General features: G+C 53.0%; 3 protein-coding genes across 3 annotated transcripts; 2 read left to right on the top strand and 1 right to left on the bottom strand.

The window, feature by feature from the left end:
* The first annotated feature begins 2081 nt into the window (after positions 1–2081).
* On the top strand, positions 2082–6882 carry CD79B (CD79b molecule). The gene is made up of 6 exons (XM_027667917.1): positions 2082–2148; positions 4249–4290; positions 5188–5496; positions 6007–6125; positions 6399–6440; positions 6784–6882. The coding sequence occupies exons 1-6, from the start codon at positions 2082–2084 to the stop codon at positions 6880–6882; spliced, it is 678 nt and encodes a 225-aa protein (XP_027523718.1).
* A 5410-nt stretch (positions 6883–12292) lies between these two features.
* LOC113959121 (somatotropin) lies at positions 12293–16722 on the top strand. Its single transcript, XM_027667918.1, has 5 exons — positions 12293–12362; positions 13393–13556; positions 14597–14713; positions 15067–15228; positions 16475–16722. The coding sequence occupies exons 1-5, from the start codon at positions 12353–12355 to the stop codon at positions 16673–16675; spliced, it is 654 nt and encodes a 217-aa protein (XP_027523719.1). The 5' UTR covers positions 12293–12352; the 3' UTR covers positions 16676–16722.
* A 5600-nt stretch (positions 16723–22322) lies between these two features.
* On the bottom strand, positions 22323–24711 carry LOC113959119. The gene is made up of 6 exons (XM_027667916.1): positions 24303–24711; positions 24108–24200; positions 23584–23639; positions 23113–23176; positions 22851–23019; positions 22323–22608 (listed from the first exon to the last, which is right to left on the bottom strand). The coding sequence occupies exons 1-6, from the start codon at positions 24447–24449 to the stop codon at positions 22367–22369; spliced, it is 771 nt and encodes a 256-aa protein (XP_027523717.1). The 5' UTR covers positions 24450–24711; the 3' UTR covers positions 22323–22366.
* Positions 24712–24717: the final 6 nt, after the last annotated feature.

The raw sequence follows: 24717 nt of genomic DNA, 5'->3' as shown, positions 1-24717 counted from the left end.
TTCCTGTGTCAGTGTGTGGCTGGAGGAGGAGACACCTCTGGGACTCGGTGACATCCCCGAGGGACATGGCATGGCTGTGTTTTTGCTCTTGCTGGAACAGCTCGTCCCAGGGCTGGTGTAATTCAAGTTGGGAGCAGCATGGTACCAACGCAGCCCGGGGGCTGGAGCGGGGAGGTGGCACAGCCCTGGAAAGGACAGTGGTGAAACCCAAACCCTGATGAATAGGGACAGGCTGGTGAAGGTGCAGCTGCCTGGCAGTGGCTCTGGACTGTGGGTTATGGAGTCAGGGTGGTCCAGGAGAAGAGGCATGGGGATGCAGGACCCTCTGCATCCCTTGTCACATGTTACTGCAAACACAGGGGACTTCCAGGGGAGACCAAGCCCCTCTAGCCCAGGTCTGTGCCTGTTCCAGGGTGCCAAGGAGCCCCCAGGCAGTGCAGTGGGTGATTTGGCCACTGTCACTGCAAACCCTCTTTAGCTTGTGCCCTGCTCCTGGTTTTACCTTGCAGGGCTTTCCCAGGTGCTTCCAGCATCCCACCTCCCATCTCCAGCCCCAGAGCCTGCTAAAACCCACTCCAGTGCCCACCGAGCACGTGGGCATCCCATTGCCTCTTTGCCTTGCTGGGATGTCATGGCCAGGCTCTGCTCTTCCAGCAGGACCTGGGGGGTGATGGCAGCAGGGACTGAGTGACACAGCCCCTTCTCCTGCAGTGCCAGGAGAAGGCACCCCTCCTGTCATCCCTCTTTCCCTCACGGAGCCAGTATTTCTCTGGAAAACTTTATTTCTCTTCTTTTCTGTGCCTTTGCACACAAGGTGAGGCTCGAGCTGGTTCCCAGCATCCGCCGGATGCTCGGGACTGGCAAAAAACCCACCAAACTTGCAGAAGACGAAGGTTTGGAGAGGCCCCAGGCAGTGGCACCCAGACTCTGGGGACCAGCACGACTGGCAAAAGTACCCAAAAGTGTTTTTCTCTTGAAGTCACAGCTCAGTGCTCACCCGTAGCCACTAAAGTTCTGCAGCAAGGGGGGCACAGCACGGAGGGAAACCACGTCGTGCATCAAAATTCACCTTGGGGTGCCTCACTGTGCTTCCCCAGGGTCTGTCTGTCTCCAAAGGATTCATGGAGAAGGGTCTTGGTTATGGAAAATGGAGTGTGAAGCACCCACGACACACAGGCATGGCTGATGGCCAGGGAGGTGAGACCTTATTTTGACCATCTCTTCCCCTCTTCTCTTCTCTTCTCCCTGGAAGTGTTTAAAAAACCTGTGGATGTGGCACTTGAGGACATGATTTAGTTGTGAACATGGGATGACAGCTGGACTTGATCTTGAAGATCTTTTCCAACCTTAACAATTCCATGATTTTATGACTCTGCATTTCACTTTTCCCTGGAAGGGCAGCTGTAGGGACTCTCTGGGGTGCAGCGATGGCAGTACATCCATAAGTACATCCACAGTTAACTTCATAAACATCCTCTGTTCTTACCCCTGCTCCAACTCTTGGCAACTGGGCCAACATCAACCCCTGCCCACCACTTGAAGGGCCAAACACCCTGGAGGGGATCTTTGGAGCTGGGGGAAAACCCTGGAGGTCACCCCCATCCTCTATCCCCCCAGGGATGTGGCCGGCAAGAAGTCACATCCTGCTCCTTGGACTCATCCCCTGTGCTCATCCCAGGGTTGGCATCACAAAGGGCTTTGCAGCCAGGGCTCCTCTCCAGCTCTGCTGCAGATCCACAACAGTCCTGGTCACCTCCATCAAATATCAGCACCATGGTGGGCACAGCCTGGGGACACGGGGCTGGACAGTGACCAGGGACACGAGGATGGGCAGTGCCCAGGGACACGAGGCTGGACAGTGCCCAGGGCAAAGGCACCTGCTGGCCCAGCGTCTGCACTGCATTCAAAACCAGCCCCGAGGGGAAAGTCCCCAGCAGGAGGATTTACATGAGCAGGAAAGGGGCCGTCTCGCGCAGCAGCAGCTTTGCCATTTTTAGGTCCCGGGGCCGGGCCGGCGGGAGCAGCCGCTGAAATTGCAGAAGCAAAGGCTGGATGTGTCTCCCTGCCCCGTGGGGTGAAACATGGCTGATCTGTGTATGAGGCTCTGGGTGCTCCAGGTGAATCTCTGGCTGCTGGCTCTGGTCACAGGTAGGCATCAAAGGGGGTTTGCACTTCAGGGCGAGGAACCGTGTGCCCAGGGGATGCACTGGCATGAACTCTGTGCCCAGGGGATGCACTGGCATGAACCGTGTGCCCAGGGGATGCACTGGCATGAACTCTGTGCCCAGGGGATGCACTGGCATGAACCATGTGCCCAGGGGATGCACTGGCATGAACTGTGTGCCCAGGGGATGCACTGGCACGTGCCCCCTACTCGGAGGCTTCACCCAGCTCTGCCTTTCACTGAGTTAGTTTTAAGCTTTGCTCTGGCCTCTCTCAGTCCTGCTCTGGGCTGGAAGCCTCCCAGGTGCAGCAGAGCCTGGGGAGGGACACACAGGGCTCAGGACTCAATGCCCGCCTCAGGTTTTAGGTTTTGCTTCCCACTGGGGTGTGGAGACAGGGCACGTTTTTGGCTGGTCAGCTGGCTCTGGCAGGAGCCCAGCGCCAAGCGGGTGCAGGGCCTGCCTGGCTGTGGTGGCAGGTGTCAGGAAAGAAGGGTTGTTGCGGTCTTTTTAACCATTTTTTGCTCTCAAAGACCTGAGGATGGGGCAGGCACATCACTGAGGCCATGGCCAAGCCACAGCCCTTTGCTCTGTGGGGTTCAGTGCCTGGGACTAGAGGAGAAATAGGAGGAAAACGGTTTTTGGGGGAGATTTGTGGGCCCTGTGTGAACATCCCTGTGCTGTTCCCTTTGGCATCCCCATGGAGAAGCAGCAGCTAAACCCTGTCCACTTCCATCACCCCTTGCCTGCTCCAGGGACACCCACGAGAACCTGCAGCAGATCCCACACAGATTCCTTGGCAGGGGAACCTTGAGCCCATGGGAGGAAGGGCATTTAAAGTGTTTCTGTGTTGGCCACACAAGTCCAGTAGGGATTTGAGGTCACAGGGTTTCAATGTGGCTGTCATGGTGACTTCAGGGGAGGAAAGGGGAAGCTCAGCCCACCTGTGGCTGCAACAGAACTCCTGCTTTGGAAGGGTGTGAGGACTTTCAGGGTGAGGAGCCAGCCTGGTCTTCATTTAGAAACACCAACAGAACACGGAGAACAAAGCCCTGGGTCTCACTGACTGGTGGCACCACAGGTCACAGGGACACATACCCAGCACACAGCCTGGTCAAGGCACATCTCCCCATCCTGGAAAAAAATGAAATGGTGTTGGAAGGGAGAGTTCACCTGCAGAGATGTCAGTGCTGAAGGTGAACAGGGCAGCACAGACCTGGAAGGGGTTGTGGGGCAGGGAGAGGGGCCCAGGGCCAAGCCAGGATGTGCTTGGGGCAGGGGATGTGCAACAAGGTGGCATAGGCTGGGGTGAAGCTCAGGCTGGGGAATTGAACCTCTCTTCTTCTTCTTTGTATTCTTCTTCTTCTTCTTCTTCTGGGGGGGTGGTTTGCAGCTGCCCCAGTGTGCTGGGAGGTGGTGCAGCCCCCACCTCCGTGCCGGCTTCTCCACGGCAAGGTTTGGCAAAATCTTTACTAGAGGTAGAGTTTACTGAAGCGGGGCAGTAAACAGGGCTGGTGCTTCCTGCGCAGCTGCAGCAAGAGGAACCGAGGCACAGGGGCACTGGAGCTGTGGGCAGAGGCACCCATGGGGGCTGGGGGGGTCCCCACCTCACCCAGCTTCCTGCGCTGCATCGCAGGCCCCACAGCTCCAGCCACAGCCCTGGTCCCGAGGGGCCGTGTGGTCACAGGGTCTGAGAACCCCCCTGGCCATCACAGGGCTCTGAATCCAGGGAAGTCCCAGCAGGGGAAGTGTTTCTGTTTGATTCAGAGTGTAAATAGAGAGGGATGAGTGTCTGGACCCTTCCAGAGAGGCATCATCCTCGGGATCATTAATAGTGAAGGCGGTTTTCACTGGGGTGTCGACCCAAAAACAACTTGGAGGAGATTCAGGAGATAGGATGGAAACAGAAGGGTTTGTACCCAAATCTGCACTGCCTTGTGTCCCCTGAGCAGGGCTCTGTTGATGCTCCCCAGCACTCCAGCCCATATGGAGTGGGCACAAAGGACCCATGGCTCATGCCATTTCATGGGGGACACCCTCCATGAGCTCCTGGTCATTATCTCAGGGCTCTTCTTCTGTCTTGCAGGTGGGATCTCAGCAGACAAGAACAACACCAGCAACAGCACAGGTACAGCTCAGACCCACTGGGCCCTTCCCCCACGTGTGTCCCCAGGGTCCCTCCCATCCCCACTGGCCACGGTCCCTGCAGGCTGTGACCTCCTCCATGGCACATCCCCAGCCCTGCACCTTCCTCTCCCTCCACAAAGCCAGATCTGTTTTGTCTTTCCTAAGCACCCACACGTTTTCCCTCTGCATTTGCAGAGAATGTTGCATGAATAAGCCTTTCCTTGGCGCCAGGCACTGGGCTCGTGCCACAGCACTTGTGCCATTCCCCCCCATAGGGCTTTAAGCATGAAGTTTGCAACCCAAATTCACCCTCAAACTCACCACTCCGGGACCAAAACATGGCAAAAAACCCCCAAAAACCAAAAAACAAAATACAGCAAAATGCAAAAAATGTAGAAGTCTGAGAGAAGTCAGATGCGGAGATGGGGCTGTCCCAGCAATGCTCTGTGGTGCCAGCACTGGCTGTAATCTGGGAGCTGGGATTTACAGGATGTACACAGAGAGTGGTGGGAGCAGCACCAAAGTACTGGAGTGAAGCCATTCCCACAGAAAATGGAGTTTCCACTAAAAGTGTGTTTCCACCAAAAGGCTCCAATTTCAGAGAATCACAGAATATCTTGAGCTGGGAGATGATCCTGGGTCCACAAGGATCATCAAGTTCAACTCCTGACCCTGCACACGACATCCCAAATCCCACCATGAGCCTGGGAGCATTGCCCAAGCAATCCTCGAGCTCTGGCAGGTTAGGGGCCATGACCACTACCCCAGACAGAGATAATTCAAAAACAAAGCTGAATGCTCAAGAGCAGTATAATCCATGAAAGTGGGGAGCTCCTGATACGGGAGATGCTGGAGAGTCTCGTGGGTGCCAGGTCTGTGACTGCCCCTGTCCCTGCAGGCAGTGTGTGCCCCTCCACGCACCAGCACCCACGGTACGTGGCGGTCAAGAAGAACATGCCCGTCTACTTCATCTGCTACTCCGACAAGCCCGAAATCATGCAGTGGTACAAGACAGCAGAGGACAGTGAGAACATCTGTGGGCTGGATAAGAACACCTCCCAGTACACCATCAACAGGACAGACACCTCCATCAACCTCACCATCCTCAGTGTCACCTTTGAGGACAGTGCAATCTACGTGTGTGACAGAAAGAACGTCCTGGAGAAGAAGCACCTGCATGCGTGTGGGACAAAGCTCCGAGTCTTGGGTGAGTGGGAGCTCCCAGGGAATGTTCTTTCTCCTCCTCCTCTCACCCTTCCACCTCCATGTGAACCCCACATCAGGCTCCTACACAACCACCTCTGCCTGTGCTGGTGGGACCCCTCAGATACAACTGTGGGTTGTTGCTCCATGGCACTACGTGCTTCCTCATTGCCACCACCAAACAGCAGGACAACCCTCCCTGGTTTGCCCTGGCATGTCCATCCTGCAAAAATATGCCCCAGGGACCATGTTTCTCTAATAAATCAGATTTATCCTGCTCCTGGCCAGTGGTGGGTTCTGCCCAAATTGTCTCATCCCAGAGATGGTCCCTGATGCCAATCCTGGGGGCAGTTTACAGTGCTCTGGTCTCTCCCAGTCTGGAGGACATGTCACCCTGGTCCCTCCATCCACCCTTGCTGACACACCAACCTGTGGCCATGGCGAGCTCACCCCCGGTCCCTGGGAGCCTGGCACAGAGGTGAGACTTGGGCTCTCCTCATGATGTTGCTCCCAGGTCACAGCAGCCTCAAGCAGATCCATAACAGGAACACCCTGAAAGACGCCATCATCATCATCCAGTCCATCCTGCTTGTCATCTTCATCAGCATCCCCATACTCCTCTTGCTGGATAAAGTAAGTGACAGTGTCTCCAGCAGTGGGGATGTCCCCAGCTGTGCCACTGTGGTGCTCACAGCACTGTCCTCCATTCTGGGCAGGACAGTGAGAGGGATGGGGATGGACCAGCACTGATTTTGGGGCTAAAGTGGGAAAACAGGCATCTAAAATTCTGTGTGGGACTATGTGGATTTGCCTGTGGAAGTGGTGGGACCTGGCCTGGGGGACCAAGGCTGGGGACAGGGGATCCTGGTGGGTGCTGACACCAACCTGTGACTCTCCTCTCCATAGGGTGAAGGCAAGAAAGGCCCAGAGGAGGACCACACCTATGAGGTAATTAATTACAAAAGGACCTTTCTAATATCAACCTGAGCCTTGAAACAGGGAGTTGTGCCCTTGCTGGGTGTCTGCTGGGTGTCACTAGGCCCTGTGGCCTTCCTCCTTGGGAACCTTCCTCCCAAGTTCACATCAGCCATAAAGAGCTGCTCGTAGAACCAAGCCAAGCTCGGAGCACAGCCAGCCATCTGTCTCCATCTTCTCCCTGCCAGAAGCTGCTCCAGTCTTGGGGAGAACAGCCTGGAGATGGATCCCCACTTGGAGGTCCTAAGGGGGGGATGTGCTGTGGATGGAACCATGGTCCTCCTGCCACGTCTCAACCTCCTTCTTATCTGTGCAGGGGCTGGAGGTGGAGCAGATGGCCACCTATGAGGACATCACTCCTTTCCGGGACGTGAAGGCCAAGTGGACAGTTGGGGAGCACCCGGGTGAAGAGTGAGGGGTCCTGCACCCACGGCCAGGCTGGCACCAACACCCTGCCAGGACCTGTGGGGGTGGATCCCCCAGACCACAGCTCTGCCAGGCACCTGGATCCCGGGCTGCAATCCTGGGATTGCAAACCACCTCCAGCAGCCCTGCACGGGGCTGGGATCCTGCTGCCCTCGGGCGCTTGCTTTGCTGTGCACACGAGGCTGCCCTGCCCTGGCTGTCGCTGTCCCTGCCCCACTGATGAACCCCTAAACTAGAAATGAACCCCTGTGTAGAAATCAGGAGCCACCTGTGATCCCCCCAGCAGCAAAATGGCCCCACAACCTGGGCAGACCCACCACACCTGGGCAGCCCCACACCACAGTCAGGCCCAAACCACAGGCAGCCCCACAGCCCAGCCCTGAGTTCCTGCATGGTTAATGCAATGGAAGTACTGGGGGAAAGTGGGTGTCCTCCAGTCCCACCATCCCTGGGAAGGAGATGATCAGGCATGACCCATCTCCAGCTGCAAGGACCCTCCTGGGCTGTGAGCCCCTGCTGCAGCCCTGGCAGAGGAGCCGAGGTGTGCAGCACCATGTGAGTGTTATGAGGACAGACTTAACTGTCTGTCAAGTCATGGATGTGTCCACAGGCCAAGCTGGCAGATATCTGAGATAGAGGAGCCTCCAAAAGCACCTCTTTCTCCCCAAAGACTACAAGGGAAGTTGGGGAGACAGGTCTCAGCCAAAGGCTTGCTCCTCCCCAGGCAAGAGCTGGCCCATGTCACAAGGACATCCCTGTGGTGAGGGACACGTGTGACCTCAGAACCTGCAGGAAAGCTGTAAATTGTGGGACACAAACCTCCAGCTGCATTTTGAAGCCCTAATAAAGGTAATGGATAAACCTCATCCTGCTCCATCCTGCCGTGCCCGGTCCAGGGTTGTCCCTTAAGCCTGGTGCCAGTGCCCTGGGATGCCCTGGGAACAAGGAGCAGTTTTTCATGGGTCCAGCTTAGCTAGAAACCAAACTTCACCCCTTCAAACGTCACCCTAAGGGTGGGCAGGGATGGAAAGGAGCATCTCCAGGATCCAAAGCACGAGAACAGGGCCCAGGATCGGGAGCTCCACTCGTGGCTGCATGTGGTCTTGCAAGAGAGACCAAAAAACATCTGGAGAGGAGCAGAGCGGTGCTAATTGGGTTTGTTAATAAAACCATCTCGGCACAGCAGCAGCAGCTGCAGGGGGGGGTGGGCTCAGGGCCAGCTGGGCACCTAAACCAGGGCCGGGGGGCCAGAGGGGTTGGCTGGAGGAGACAGTACAAGGGGGTGACAAGAATGTTGTGGCTTAAACTGCTGTCACCCTCGGAGAGCCCAGGGCCCCCATGCCTCTATGGCTCACAACATTTGGGCCTCCAAGAAGCAGCTGGAACTGCTCCATACCCCAAAACAGCCAGAGGAGGGTAAAATTACAAGCAAACAGGGCTTTTCAGAAGGAACGGGATGGTTCTTGTTTACCAACAAACCATCTCCATGGAAAACTGGAATTCTGTTTAAATGGCACAAAACCAGCATTTTGAAATTGATTTTTACTAGTTAAATAAAACTACCCCAAACTAGTTCCACCACATGTATATAAAAGTTGCTTAAACATATTTTACTTATTAAATTGGTTTTTTAAAGAAGGGAGCATTCACAGTGAGAGAAAAGAACTGGCTGTTCCTGGTTTCCATGTTTGCCAAGGTTTTAGGAGTAGCAGAGCTCATCCCTCCATCCCTTGCTTTCAGTTTCCAAATGGAAGAGGAAGGCATATTTTCTGGCCTTCCCAGCTCTCAGGGGGTTCCTCAGCTCTGTGTATGCAACTAATTCAACTGGCTGAGCTGAGTAATACAAAAAATAAGGAGAATCTGCTGTTTGCAGCTGGCAAGGAACCACCAGTGTCAAAAGCAGTTTCAGTGACACCAGTTCTGCTCTGCTGCTCCAGAGGCTTTGGCTTCCTTTAAAATGTCAGAAGTAAACCAATATTTCTGTGGTGGTAATGGTTTATTTTAAATGCTTAGACTAGATTCTAGGGAGCCTAGAGATGTGGTTTGGCTTCATTCTGTATTGAGATAGGTCTGTGTTTAAAATGCATTTAATGTAAATAAATATATGTCAGTTCATACAATCCAGTCTCTGCGTTTTGTCCTGATTTCTGTCATAGAATCCCTGAATCATTTAGGTTAGAAAAGCCCTTTGAGATCATGGAGTCCAACAATTCCCCCAGCACTGCCAAGGCCACCACTGACCCATGTCCTGAACTGCCACATCCACAGGGCTTTTAAATCCCTCCAGGGATGGGGACTCCACCACTGCCCTGGGCAGCTGTGTCAGGGATGGACAAACATTCTGGGGAAGAAATTTTCCCTAATAACAAACCTAGACCTCTCCTGGCACAGCTTGAGGCCATTTCCTCTCGTTCTTGTGAGAAGAGACTGACCCCCCACCTGCCTATAACCTCCTTCTAGGTGACTGTAGAGAGCAGGAATTCCTGTTTCCCTGCCACCAGTGGGATCCTCAGGCAAACAGACAGGGTTGCAATCCCGGACCTTTTCAGCCTCACCTTTCCAGATGGATTCAGGGAAACTGAGCAGCTCCAGCTGCAGCAAATAAATCCGAAATGGAATTTATTTTCAGAGCAGTGAGCTGGCAGAGGTAATCACCCATCTCCTAAAAGCTCTGCAGAGCCTGGGCTTTGGGCTGGCAGCAGCTCCTGGGTCAGGATTCACTTGGCTGTGCTCACCCATCAGGGTGGGAAGGTCCTCCCCACACAGCCACCCAGGCTGGGAGTCACCAGAATCCAGGGAGCAAGGAAAGCTGTTTTCACTTCTTTAGATGCTCGGGGTAACGTGGGTGGACACGGGACCAACCCCCAACCCGAAGAGAACTGAGGGACATTTTTTTTTTCCTCTTTCAAAAAACAAAAGGAATTCGGAAATCACAGGGGGACACGGGATGCTTTAGGGTTGCAAATGCAGGCGCTCGGAAGCTGGAAAAAGGGCCGAGCTGAGGTCTGAGAGCCGCTTATGCAACCGCAGTCGTGCCCTGGGCGCTCCTGCCCAGCCCAGCGCTGCAGTCACGCACTGCCCTCGCCGGCGCTTCTGCCTCACTGACTGCCCAGACACGACCGGGGACAAACGCAGCCTCGGGGGAGCCGCACAGCCCGGCCCGGCACAGACACCGCGGGTTCAGCACCCTGCTCCCGCTGCCAGAGCTGCAGAGGCAGCAAGGCACAGGCAGGGCACAGAGTAACGAGGTGCTGCGGTGGTACCTTCAGTCCTGTGGGCTCAGTTTTGGGTGCCACGATATAAAAAAAAAAAAAATTAAGCAATTAAAGAGCATCAAAGGAAGCCACGAGGGTGGGGAAAGGGATGGAGAGGAAGCCTTAGGAGGAGTGGCTGAGGTCACTCGGTTTGTTCAGCTTGGAGGAGACTGAGGTCAGACCTCATTGTGTCTTCAACATCCTCGTGAGGGGCAGCAGAGGAGCAGCTCTGATCTCTGCTCTCTGTGACCAGTGACAGGACACGAGGAAGTGGCTGAACCTGAGCTGGGGGAGATTTAGGTTGGATATCAGGAAAAAGTTTTTCACCTAGAAGATGGTTGAGCACTGGAACAGGCTCTCCAGGGAAGTGGTCACAGCACCAAGCCTGAGTTCAAGGAGCATTTGGACAACGCTCTCAGGGACAGGGTGGGATTGTTGGGGTGTCCAGTGCAGGGTCAGGAGTTGGACTCAATGATCCTGATGGGTCCCTTCCAGCTCAGCATATTCTATGATTCACAGGCAGCAGTGCCCGGGCTGGGCTGGGGAGCTGCTGCTCTGCTCATCTCTGACAAATATTGACATATTTAAACAGGATCTGGAGTAGAAAAACACAAAAACACACCCAGATGTTGCTGGCTATTGGGTAACAGGACACCTGATACCGCAGGACCCACTGTTCCCTCTTCTCTAGGGACTGACATTTACCCTGTGACACCACCACGTCTCCAGCAGCAACAGCCGGGGGCTTCTTGGAACACACCCAATGATTATTAACGAGCTCTCCACCCTCTGCTCCAGCTGCCCTGGGGGTGATGCTGCTACTTTGAAACCAGAGCCACACTGGGGAGCACAGCAAACCCAGGGCCTGGGGGGAGCTAAATCACCTCCTGACCAGGCACAGTCCCTGAACACCACAAAAAGGGCCAAAAAAGGGCAGCTTGGGGCAATCAGTGCTCTGTGGGGAGCACTGGAGTTGCCCCTCCCAGGTTCTGTCTTGCTTTTCTCAAAAGCAGGGATAGTGTTCTGTGTCCTCTCCTCTTCAAGGCCAAGTTGGACAGGGTTTGGAGCAACCTGGTCTAGTAGGTGTCCCTTCCCATAGCAGGGGGTGGATCTGGGTGGTCTTTAAGGTCACTTCCAACTCAAACCATTCTGTGATTCCATCAGTCCCTTCCCCATCTCCTCCACTTCCTTTCCAAACCCACCCTCTCCTTAATCCAGAGGTATTTCTCAGGCAAGAGCAGGAAGATGCTCATAACCAGATCTTCCCACAGCCTTATCCAGCTGAGGATGAGAGAAACCTCCCAGAGCTCTGGCATCTGGATTTGCAGTGGGCTGGCTGGGATCCAAACGAGCACCTGGACAGGACAGCTTCATGTCCCACCTTTGGCAAACCAGCTCAGCAAAATTATTTGCTGAACTTTCAGCCTTTTGGTATAAAGCAGTTACTTGGCAGAAGTAGGACTCATGTGACAGTATCCATCTAGGTGTATCCTCGCTAAAACAGTACAGAGAAAAACATCACAGAAGGCTTGGAAAAGTCTTCTAAGACCATCCAGTCCAACCGTCCCCCCAGCACTGCCAAGGCCACCACTAACCCACGTCCCCAAGTGCCACAACCACACATCTTTTAAATCCCTCCAGGGATGGAGACTCCACCACTGCCCTGGGCAGCTGTGCCAGGCCTGGACAACCTTTCCATAGAGAAATTTTCCCTAATATCCAAACTAAACCTCCCCTGGTGGAACTTGCCAATTGCTTTAGGCCAAAGTGTCCCCAGCTGGCCAGTCAGCCCTGTGGACTGTGGGCCAAGGCTGCAGAGCCCTGCAGGAACATGAAGTGGACACCACAAATTCCACCATGTAAAAGCACTGATCTGATCTGGGATGGGTCTTGCAGTGATCAGGAAACTTCTAATTGCAATAAACAGCAGAATATGGTGAAATCATGGAACACTGATTTAATCCCCAGGCAAACAACCTCCCCAGCCCTCACTCGTGTGATGAGTGTGATGAGGTGACACCTCCCTGAGCACTTGTGCATTTATTCAATGGGAAGATATGGAGCTGTTGTTGTGATCATGGACACACAGATCCATTTTAAACAGACCCCCTGCTATATAAGGGGGTGCCTCCACAGTTTCCTTTACCGGATGAAAGGAGGAAACATTCAGTGTCAAGGAACACCTGAGCAACTCACCGGGCAGAAATGGCTCCAGGTACATTTTATTTCAGTTTTAAGGGACTGGCAGTGCTGCTGCATGTGTAGGGTGATGGGAGATGACAATAGGGTGGGTTATGGGGTGGGCTATACCCTCCTTGCCATCCCTAAATTCAAATATGGAAATTTATAAATCCATGAAATTTTCCCCTGCAGTGTGACTTTAATCCATGAATTAATCTTCAGACTAAACTGGGCAAGGAGAGAGTGGAGAACATGAAGAACAAGGTCAAGTCACAGTTATAACAGTTATTATTACCATAAATGTTAAAACTCATGTTCTAAGCTTAAGACAGGGATCAGGATTATGTCTAATTCTCATGTCCAAGTCCCACAGGGTCCAGGTCATTCCTCCTCCAACAGATATTTGCCTGAGATGAACTTTGTGGTCTTTGTAAGCACAGATGGACACTTGTGTGAAACATCATGGGTTGGAAAGCTTTAGGCTTGACAAATGTCACCAAATCCTACAGGTCTGTCCCAGAGAGCAAAAGCAGCTGGTCACAGAACAGGGAATGTCACCAGCTCTCATCCCAGTGAGTGCAGAAGGTGACACCTCATCAAACCACAGCTAAAGTAGGGTGCTCCCAGGCCCTCACCTGGTCTCACCATCCCCTGCCTTTCCACAGCCAAAGCCTATGGAAAAACACGAGTGTGTCAGGGAAAACTGTAGGGACACACCTCAGTTTTCATGGAGCAGCCATGACTCCAGGCAGGAATATGCTGCTGAAAACACTGAGAGCAGTACAAGCCCTGAGGGCAGGTCTAGTGAAAGGGTTTCACTTGGGCTGGTCCTGGGCAGGGCCAGAGGTTGGACTCAATGATCCTTGTGCATCCCTTCCAACTCGGGATGTTCTGTGATTCCCTTGATTCTGGGGAGGGCTGAGCTCACCCACAGCATCCAACAAGGACCAAGGCAGGTGAGGGCTCAGCCAGCATGGACAGAAGAGGCTGGGAATGAATTCCCAGATGCCACCCCCTCCTCAGCACAGTCCCCTGCTAACAGCCTCCTCTCTGCTTTGCTGCAGGGTCCTGGTTTTCTCCTCTGGCCATTGCCCTGATCACTCTGGGACTGCAGTGGCCACAGCAAGTTGCCACCTTCCCGGCCATGCCCCTTTCCAGCCTGTTTGCCAACGCTGTGCTGAGGGCTCAGCACCTTCACCTCCTGGCTGCAGAGACCTACAAGCAGTTTGTAAGTGGTTTGGCCTCAGGGCACCTTCTCCTGTTACTCAGGATTGTAGGACTTCCTAGAGACAGAGACTTTTCAGCTGTTGGTGTCTTTGTCAGCTCTCAGTGAGGAGAAAGAGTCCACAATTTGTGGAGAGACACCAGAACAGGTTATAAGTAGTCAGAATCTTTTTCTGTCCAGCATTAAATTCTGAAAATGGTATTTGCTTCATCTCTAGATTTGTATGTCTGTAATTTCAGCTGTGGATTGTAAACCTTGTGTCAGGATCAGCCTATTGACTCAGTCATGGCCAAGTAGGTTGAAATGAAGAGATGAGTTCGAATGCCTCAAACTTCTGTGTACTTTCATTCTAAGAATTTTCCAGGGCTCTCAGAGGCACTTACACAATCAGTGTTTCCAGCTCCACATTTTGGCACTTGTCAAGTCTGAACATCTCCCATTCTGTCCTCTGTTAGTATCTTGCACTAATTAGCTGTACAATGCTTAAGTTTTACTATTTAATATTGAAGGGAGACTGCCGTTCCATCCTCGTGCTCTCTCCCATCAGCCTGGAGACTCTCTCCTCCTCTCAGCTCTCTGTCCCATCTCTGACTCCCTCCTCAGGACATTTCTGCCCATGTCAAGACCCACTGCACAGGATAAGCTGGGAGGTGGCACTGATATTTTGCAAGATTTCCCTGTGTCCATCACCTTTGGCCCTGGGAGAGCCTGAGTGCTTAAAACCACCCAGTGTCTGCTGCTGCCAGGTGCTGGCCTGAGATGTCCCTTTGGCAAGAGCTTTCCTTGGGGATCATCTGCTCCCTGGGAGTACCAGGTGTGTTCTGAGTTCACCTCAGCACCCTTCCTTCATGAGAGGAAGACCTTTAGGGCCAATAATTATTGTGCCAACACACAAACTCCTGTTTCCCACCCTGTTCAGAGGTACCTCGTGTTTCACATTTATTCTTTGCAAAGAGTAACCATGCAGGACAGCTTGGGAAGTGTCTGTGGTCTCCTGCAGCACAGAGGTGACAGATCTGAATGTATCTGGGATGTCTCTGCAGGAACGCAGCTATATTCCAGAGGACCAAAGACACACCAACAAAAATTCCCAGGTGCCATATTGCTACTCAGAGACCATCCCTGCTCCCACGGGGAAGGACGATGCCCAGCAGAAATCGGTAAGTTCTCTCCCCCAGGGCAAGCACAGACCTGTCTGAAGAGTCCTCATGGCAGGAACAGAGGGTTTCCATCTGTGAGAACTTTGGTGCTTCCTCCCTCTTCTCCCTTTTTCACTATTTAAACCCTGCATGAAGAAAGGAGGACTCTTCCGGGTTACATTATAAACCATATTCTCAACTCAAGCATTGACAGCACCTGGGTCTGGGTGGTGCTTCTCAGGCTGAAAACTTGTCTGCTGAGGCTGCAGGATCAGTGACACATCTCTGGGTCACTCCAGGCTGTCCCAGAGGGAGCAGGACACTCTACCAAACACCCCACACACAGCTTTCACCCTTTGTTGTCCTAATTTCAGGACATGGAGCTGCTTCGTTTTTCCCTGGTTCTCATCCAGTCCTGGCTGACCCCGGTGCAGTATCTAAGCAAGGTGTTCACAAACAACCTGGTTCTTGGCACCTCAGACAGAGTGTATGAAAAACTAAAGGACCTGGAAGAAGGGATCCAAGCTCTGATGAGGGTAAGTCACAGCACATGGCATGACTGTAGAGTAAGAGAATTCCTGGGCACGGGGCACTTGGCTCTCAAGGACAGCACAACAAAGTTCATTGTCAAGGTTCACTCTAGCCCTTACCAAATGGTTAAAGCACACTGAGGAAAAGCAGACAAAAATCCAAAATCAATCAATCCAAATCAAAACAAACCCAAAACTATCTATGTGGAGGACTGGGGGGGCGGGGAGGAAAAGGGTAGGACAGGGTAAGGATGAAAAGAAATACAGCTTAAAGGCACAAGAGCACTTAACAGCATTTGACTTAAACCATAACTGAAGTTAAACAATTTAGCAAAGGGTTCATACAAGATTTACTACACCACAACAGTAACTCACAGTACTAACTCACAAATCTAAAGTACCTCAGAATCCAGGAGAGCAGCATTCCCATTTTCCATGGCATATGCACACAGACATAAAGAGTCTGGACAAGGTACCTGTGGACAATTCCCCTGGGATTCAGGGAAATCCTCCCCTGGGATGCCTTTGGACCTTCTCAGCAGGCGAAGGGCTGAGCCTTGTGGAGTGGGGGGATCAGCCCCGTGGGTTGGGATCTTCCAAGTGCAGCAAAACAGAAAGTTGAGGGCTCTGAGAGGCCCCAGCACAGGGAGGTCACTGGTCACAGGAGAGCTCAAAGGGTCGCACTCAGCACTGCTGGTTATAGGGCCCACACAGAGGAGGCTTTAGCCACAGGAATTGCCCACCCTTGCCACAATTCAGGCCAGTGACTTTCTTTGAAAGTTTGAGAACAAAAATATGATTCCACTTGGGTTGTTATTCAGGGGAAAAAATAAGTTTCCAAGGCTGTTTGTTAAAAAAAGCAGGAGCTCGGCAGACAGCACCAGCTCCTGCGAGCACAGGGTGTTTCTGATAAGGTCAAGAGGAGCTCGGCCCAGGTCACAGAATCACAGAATCACAGAATATGCTGAGCCCACAGGGACCCACAGGGATCATCGAGCCCAGCTCCTGGCCCTGCACAGGACCATCCCCAAGAGTCACACCCTGTGCCTGAGAGTATCACCCAAACTCTTGAGCTGTGTCAGGCTGGGTCTGTGACCACTTCTCAGGTCCATCAAGGCTCAACGAGCATTTCTCAGGTCATAAAGCAGCCTGGGGAAGCACCACCACGGGGGGAAAACCCCCCCTGACCTCTCCCAAAGCTCAGCCTGGGGATGCTCATGCCCAGCCCTGCCACCTCTCCATCCTGCCCCAGGAGCTGGAGGACCGGAGCCCACGGGGGCTTCAGATCCTCAAACCCACCTACGAGAAGTTCGACGTCCACCCGCGCGGCGAGGACGCGCTGCTCAAGAACTACGGCCTCCTGTCCTGCTTCAAGAAGGACCTGCACAAGGTGGAGACCTACCTGAAGGTGATGAAGTGCCGGCGCTACGGAGAGGGGAACTGCATCGTCTGACCCCCGGGATGGATCCCCCTCCTGCTCCAGGCCCTCGGCCACAGCTGCCCTGCTCCCAGGAGAGAAAATCGGAGAATAAACCCGCTACTGCCAACAGGCCTCTGCTTTTTTGGGGGGACAGGCTCTTGTGGGAGAGGGAAGGATGAGCTGCCACTGGGACAGGGTGGATTTGGAGCAGGACAGGGGGGATTTGGGGCTGGGGGGGTGAGGATTTGGGGTGGGGTGGGCAGACTTGAGGCTGACAGGGTGGATTTGGGGGTGGATTTGGGGGTAGATTTGGGGCTAGCGGGTGGGTTTGGCTTTGGGGGGGGGGGGGGGGGGGGGGGGGGGGTCAGTTTGGGGGTGGGGTGGGTGTGGGGGGGGATTGGGGGGGGGGGAGTTGATTGGGGGCGGGGGGGGTGGATTTGGGGGTTGCTTTGGGGCTGGCAGTGGATTTGAGGTTGGAAGGTGAGGTTTTGAGGCTGGGTGGTGGATTTGGGGCTGGAGGTGGATGTGGGGCTGAGGAGGGTGGATTTGAGTGCTGGGTGGTGAGAATTTTGGGGCTGGGAGTGGATTTGGGGGTAAATTTGGAGCTGAGGAAGTGAATTTGGGGATGAGGGTGTGGCTGGAGTGGTGGATTTGGGGCTGGGAGGGTGGGTTTGGGGCTGTGGGATGGACTTGAGGCTAGAGAGTAAGGATTGGGGGCTGAAGAGCAGATTTGGAGCTGGAGGGGGATTTGGGTCTGAGGAGGGTGGACTTGGGGCTGGGGGGACTGGATATGGGGCTGGGGAGATGAATTTGAGGCTGGGGTAGATTTGGGGCTGGGAGACAGATTTAAGGCTAAGGGGAGTGAATTTGGAGCTAGGAGTGGATTTCGGAGTAGATTTTGGTCTAGGCAGCAGATTTGAGAGTGGAGGCTGAGGATTTGGGGCTGAGGATGGATTTAGGGCTAGGGGGTGGATCTGAGTCTGAGAAGAGTGGATTTAGGGCTACGTGGTGACAGTTTTGGGGCTGAGGGTGGATTTGGGGGTAAATTTGGGGCTGAACAAGTGGATTCAGGGTTAGGGGTTGGTTTGGTGGTAAATTTGGCACAAGGGTGCATTTGGGGCTGATAGGGTGAATTTGGGGCTGGGGATGGATTTGGGTGTAAATTTGGGGCTGAGGAAGTGGATTCAGGGCTGGAGGGGGTGGATTTGGGGTGGGGGGTGGATTTGAATAGTAGATTTGCACAGGGGCAGATTTGAGGATGTGAGGGTGGACTTGGAGGGCAGGTTTGGGTCTGGGGGGGGTGGATTTTTGTCTAGGTGGTGGATTCAGGGCTGAGGGAGTGGATTAGGATCTGAGGAGGGTGGATTTGGGAGCAGATTTGGGTGGACTTGGGGCTGGGGGGACTGGATTTGGGGCTGAGTGGGATGGATTTGTGGCTGACGGGGTGAATTTAGGACTGGGGTGGATGTGGGGGTAAATTTGGGTCCAAGGAGGGTAGATTTGGGAGATTTGGGGCTGAGGGAGTGAATTTGGGTCTGAGGAGGGTGAATTTCAGGCTGGGGTCAGTTGGGGGGTAGATTTAGGTTTGAGGAGGGTGGATTTGGGAGTAGATTTGGGTAGACTTGGGGCTAGGGGGACTGGATTCGGGGCTGAGGGGGATGGATTTGTGGCTGGGGGGTGGATTTGAGGCACTTTCCCCTCACGCTCCAGGCAGGAGCAGGATGGCCGGGCCGGGGCCGGGCCGGGCCATGGCGGCTCCAGCGCTGCCGTGACCGAGGGGCTGGAGCTGTGGGGAGCGGGGCCTGGGACCTACCCGGGGCCACAGGAACAGGGCCCGGGACCCCTCTGGATCCCCCAGGATCCCCCCAGGGCTGGGGAGGAAGGCCCGGGGCACCCCCAGGGCTGAGTGATCTCTCCTCCCCCTCAAGGCAAGGCCTCAGCCCTCCCCATCTGTACTGAAGGCTTTACTAGTGCTGCTACCACACTAATAATTTATTTTTAAATCCTTCCCTTTTTTTTCCTCCTATTTTTTTTGTTTGTTTTTAATAATTTTTCAGTTCCCTTGTCTCCACCACGGGGGTGTTGGCCCAGCCCAGGGGGAATTCCAGCCCCAATTCCATGGCCAGTTTGGAGTCGGTCTTCCCAGCAAAAGTGCCCAGAGCCCAGCACAAGGTGGAAGAGCTGGAACCAAACCCCATTAATCTGCCTGCAAAACACTGTGCCAATATTTCACTGAATAGTAAATCCACACAAAGCATGGCAGGAGGCAGGTGGGGGCGAAGATGAGTAAGAAAATTGGGATTCTCTTAGTCAGGATCTAGCCTGGAAAAGTGAAGGCTCCAGGGTGACCTAATTGTGGCCTGAAGGGGGTCTACAAGAAACAGGGAGAGAGACTATTTACTCCTTGATGCTGCAATTGCCTCGACTTAAATCCTGAGAAGAAATTACATCTTGGAATTGTACAGTAAAACTACTTTTGGAGGGTATCTTTGTGCAGAAATGCACATATATATTTTAGATGGGATGGAAAAACATGCATTTAGGGTACTGGATTGTTGCGAAGCAGCCAGACAAGTCTGACACATGACAGCATCCAGGGCTGCTCTTTATGGAATCTGTGGGAGGGAAAATCCTGGTAAAGCCACAGTAGGTTAAATCAAATGATTTTTTAATAAGTTCTTAAATAAATCAAACTTTGCATCTAAAAACGCACTTTGCAAGCTTCCTTTTACCCAGAGGGAATGACTGGTAAAAGCTTTGGAGAATCCCTGCAGGTGATTGTGGGATCTGAACAAAAATACCTCAATACCATGGTAAAACTGCTCATGGTGCTTGGGGGGGGTGGGTTCTGTGGGCCAGCCCCAGCACAAGTGTGGTAGTTTGGTCTAGGCCTTCCTTGGTGACCAGTTTGTAACCAAGGAAGGGCCCAGATCTACCCAGTATTCCCTACGATTTTTATGTAAGCCAGGCTGGTGAGGAGGGGGCACAGCATGGCCAGGTTTGAAGCTGGCTCCCTGCCAAGTCTCCAAACCATATCAACGAGCCAGCCCTGAGCAGGGGATTTTCAGCTCACTCCATCTAGAAACACCATGGCTTATCTGGGGAGGCTTTTTGTCCAGGTTACCCAGCTTACCTGAGCAGTTACAGGCATTTCTCAGCACAACCCTCATGGCAACGACAGCAAGGGAAGCCCTGGCTTGTGAGGGTCATGATTTGGGTCCTGCTCCTCTGCTATTAGAGTAGCTGAAATGAGGGCACAGAGAGGTGTCCCCAAATCCCCTGGGTTGTTGTAGCTCATTGCCAGCACTCAGCTCCATCACTGCTTGCACTCGTAGTGTCATTTATTGTGACCCTGATTTGCTTCCATTTTCCCCACAAAAAGGGACGTTTTGCAATTTCTTGTCTGCACATTGGCTTGAAAGGAGCCAAGTCCAGGGTGATCTTGGCCTCTCTGGAGCTGCTCCTGTGGTGAGCCAGCCCTGGGGCTGCCTCTGGCACTGGAACAGGCCCCAAGGCTGCCAGAGCTCAAGAAGTGTTTGCACAACACTCTCAGACACATGGTGGGATTGCTGGGGTGACTCATGCAGGGGCAGGAGCTGCACTCGATGATCCTTGGGGGTCCCTTCGAGCTCAGGATATTCCATGGTTCATTCCTGCTGCAGTTTTCCTGGAGCAGCGTCTGACCAGCCTTGTGACACTTTGTTCCACCTGGTGACACTGAGTCACCTGGTGTCCACGGGCAGAACTGGCTCCCTCCCTTACTGAAGAGTAGCAGCAAAACTGGAGTATTTTGGAGTGTGACATAACCAATATCCGTGACAATTTTTTTTATAAGTCCAGGAGACGAAATGTCTCCTGGTTTGTTCTCTCTCCACATTCTCCTCTGTACAGCCCCTGCTATCCAGCCTCTTTTAAACCCATGGAGAGCTGACCCAACTGGTCCTGACCGTAAGAGAAGCAAGCAGCAGAGTCAAACAGAAACCTCTGTTTTCCCAGCAGTCATCCTTCACCTCCCTGCCTTCTCACTCCCCTTCTGTGGAGGTATTCCCTCCCTATGGGAGGGAATTCAGCACTCACTCTCCACAAAGCACCAGCCAGACTGATGGAAAGGGAATTTGGAAGGACTTGCTGGGTGTCCTTCTGGTTCATTGCCTTGTGGTGTCAGTCAACCTTTCCAAAGCAGAAATGTTCCTGAGTGGTGAATTTCAGGGAGACTGCCCCTTGTACATGGTAAAAATATGTTTCCAGGTGCAGAGGGATGAAGATAAAATTTGTTTTAGGGAGGGAAATTTGCCCTTGGTTTCTCTTTGCAGGTCAGTGAATTATCTTGGGAACAGTTGGAGCTCAAAGAAAAAGTTTTGTCTGATCTCAGTTTTGATGATGCCACTGAACTAGAGCAGCTCTGTCTTCACATTGTTTCCAAAAGTTTTGCAGTGTTTGATTAGGGATGAAATTTGAACTCCATGAGACGCCACGTGCGTCATAAACAACATTTGCTTTTCTTCCAGATATGCAACAGTGAAAGAAATGGGCAATAAACCTAATGTTGCTAAAATTAAGACCCCAAATATATGCTGGCTTTGGAAAAAATTGTTTTCCTGTCAACTTATTGAGGTCATCTATATCTGGAACCAGTGGAGCTGCACGAGTATTTAGACAGAATAGCAGGTGTGTGTAGCAATTCCAGAACAACAAAAGGAACGAGCCCTCCCTGCAGGAACCCACATACGGCTCAAAGTCACTCGAATCCATGGGAAAAAGCTGGAGGTGGAAGGCTTCTTACCAGCAGGAGTAGCTGTGGGACTGACAGTCTTTTGCACAGGCACAGGAAAAGTATTTCTCTAAGTGAAAATTGTTTTAAAGAAATAAGCCTAAGTCTTGTAGCAATGTGTTGAGACTTTTGTGCCAAGTGAGCCAGAGGTGTTGAACCCCAACTCTAAGTAATTGGAGCATTATCATTATGTAAAACAAAGAATCTTTTTCATTTCAAACATGTTTTTCATTAAAATAAATAAAATTCTGTAGTGTGGTGTGACGAACGAAACTCAGAGGCAGGACAAGCAATGGGAAGGGGCACCAAGCTCACCAAATCATGAGGTTGAGGGGTTGGGGGGTGTGTATTTGATAACAAATCCCTTGGAGCTGGTGCTTCCTCCTTATCTTTGTGCTGTCCAAAAACTGAGTTGTCAGAGTGGGGTTTAACCCACCAGCTCCATCCCAGGGGTTCAGTGCTTGCCAGTTCAAACTGCAGTCCCACTGCTGGCACTGGGCACCCGAGCACAGCCTCCCTCCCACACACACACGGAAACAGCCACACACGCACACAGGCGCTTCCCCCGTCTCACAGGACACTGTGGCTGCAGAAAATGGGATTTATTGGGAAAGCATTCCCAACAGGGAGAGACAAACCAGCTGGATGAAAGGGGTTGCGGGGAGGGGACTCTGCCACACGTGCTGACCCCCTGGACATTGCAACCCTGGCAAGGCTGCGCGCTCCGGAGCCTGCACGGCGGCAGCGGCTGCTCAGGACACCTGGGGCTGCCTGGATCACCTCTTCCTATTCCCTAAGGAGGAGTTTTGAGGGCCCAAGGCATCCCACCCCCCTGTTCCCAGGTCCCCAGGGAGAACTATGGGGGTCCTAACCCATCCCACCTCCCTCTTCCCACCCCCTTATTCCCAGGTCCCCAGGGACAAACTATGGGGGTCCTAACCCATCCCACCTCCCTATTCCCACCCCCCTGTTCCCAGATCCCCAGGGAGAAGCTTGGAGGGTCCCAGGGCATCCCACCCCCATTCCCAGGTGCCAGGGAAGCTCCTCAGGGTGTCCTGAGCATGGCAGCCGCCTGCAGCATCCTCTCTGCAGAGAGGGGTCACGGAGTCAGTGGCCCAGATTTTGGGGTGCTGGAGGCAGGGCAGCGTCCGGACAGGAGCATCTTGGGTCTGAGTAATCCTCAAACTTCTTCCATCTGGAATAACAGAAAGGAAATCACATCCAAGGAAATAACATTCAAGGAAAGAGTCAAGGAAATAGCAGTAAGGAAATAGGATCTAAGGAAATAACAGCCAAGGAACTAGGTTCCAAGGGAATAGCCAAGGAAATAACAGAAAGGAAGCAGAATCTAAGAAGATAACAGTTAAGGAAATACCACTCAAGCAAAGTCTCAGCAGTTCCTCTGTTGGAATAGGGGTTGGAGCATTGGCATCCCACTTACTTCTTCACCTTCTTGCAGGTGAAGTTCTTGGCATTCTGTCTGTTTCTGGGAGGCATCTGTGTTCCCTTGCTGTCTCTCTTTTCGGGATTCTTCTTCCTCTTTATCGAGAACATCCATGATGTACTGAGCCACCAGCAAATCATTCTCGCTGAGCTCAGGAAAGTCCTGGAAAGTGCCATGGAAGAGGATTGGGAGAGGTGAGGATGAGCAGGCAGTGCAGACAGACAGGCAGCACTGGCACCTGCTCCCTGCCCTTACCTCTACATCCTCTAACTTCTTGTACTTGTTCTTCCTCCACCACCGCCGCAGAATTACAAGGAAACTGAAAACAAGAGAAAAAACAGGAAAAGAAGCAGGTGGGTTTGGACAAGGAGGGCAGCAGCAGGGCCAGCACCTCTCCCTGCTCAGGGGGCCTTTCAGGAGAGCCTAAGGAAGATTGGGAGCCCCAGAAGGGATGGCACTGACTGGCCAAGCTCATCCAAGCCATCCAGGGGTGAGCATCACTGGCACAGAGAAGGGCTGTTTGGGATGTGCTCTGACATCTGTGCCCATCACTCCCACTCTGGGCTCCTTTGCTGGGTCTCTCCCAAAAGCAACGTGTTTTAAACACAGGCAGGGGAGTCTTTGGCAGCGGCTCCTGCAAGGCTGGGGGGCCTGGGGATGAGTTGCTCTTCAGAGTAAAGACTGTTGGTGGCACAGCAGTGGCATGGGCAGGGAGTAATTAATTACCTTCTCCACACAGTGCACAGGCATTGGCAAAACACTGCACAGGGTCGGGAGCAGAGCTGGGGAAGGAGAAAGGGAGACTTGTAACATCAGAGTTTTCTTGTGATACTCTGCAAAACAACAGAGGCCAAAAGCTTCTTCCTCCAACCCAACCCATTCTACACACGTGCAAGTCTCTGCCAGCAGCCACAATTTTTAAAAGAGTCTGTCCTCCCTTCCCATTTTCCCTCTTCCCCCTGCCTCCGGAACGTGAATGAACACCCAGAGCTCTCCTAACCCCATTGCTGCATGGCTGAAGGCAGGAGAGCAAAGCAAAGTTTTGCTGGAGAGAGTCGGGAAGGATGCCAGGACAAGCTTCCCCCAAGCAGGCTGAACCCTGCTGAGCTGGGGGTGTGGATGCTGCCACAAGCTCCAGGGTTGGCCAAACATCTCCTGTGCTACCCGGCACGTGCACGGGGCTCCTCAACTGGGCTCTGCAGCTGCAGGGCTTGACTGACAGCTGTGTCTCCAATAAGATACTGGCTTACCTTAAGGACACACATCACTGTGAGAGAAATGACAGCGAGGACAGACAGCAACACCACCAGTGTGATTGTGTCATCCAAGGACTCTTGTTTCTTCTGGGACAAAAGGAGACAAGATCAGCAGAGGAGAGAAGGTTGCTCCTTCCATTCCCCATTGCCCTGAAGGACACATCCAGCAGTGCCCAGCAGCTCTCCTACCTCCCCTCTGTGTTTCTTGACCTTCTCCAAGGCTGTGCGTCTGGAGATGTTCTCATCTATTGGGCACTGGCCCATGAGATCAAAGGCTCCCTCGCTCTCTTGTCTCTTGCTGAGCAGACTTAGAAGCAGCCCAGTCTTGGAGACCATCTTGGCACAGGCCACCTGCAGCCTGGGCAGGCTGCAGTCCGTCCTCAGGGCTTGTTCTACACGGGCAAGGAATATCTGCAGGCCTTCGTCCGGCACCAGGTGATGGTAGCCTGTGATTTCAAAGACATCTTCTGGAACGGGCAAAACGTCTGGGCCCTCAGGGATACCTGGCTTGTTGAGGGACCTGAACTCTTCCTCTTCTTGCTTCCAGGCTGTCTCCCTGGTGTCAAGGATGAGGGGGAAGTGCCCACCTCGAGAGGAAGGCTCT

Source organism: Corapipo altera, unplaced genomic scaffold, assembly GCF_003945725.1.
Source record: "Corapipo altera isolate COAL_440 unplaced genomic scaffold, ASM394572v1 174, whole genome shotgun sequence".
Taxonomy (NCBI): domain Eukaryota; kingdom Metazoa; phylum Chordata; class Aves; order Passeriformes; family Pipridae; genus Corapipo; species Corapipo altera.
This window is presented reverse-complemented; position numbering and strand designations above follow the sequence as displayed.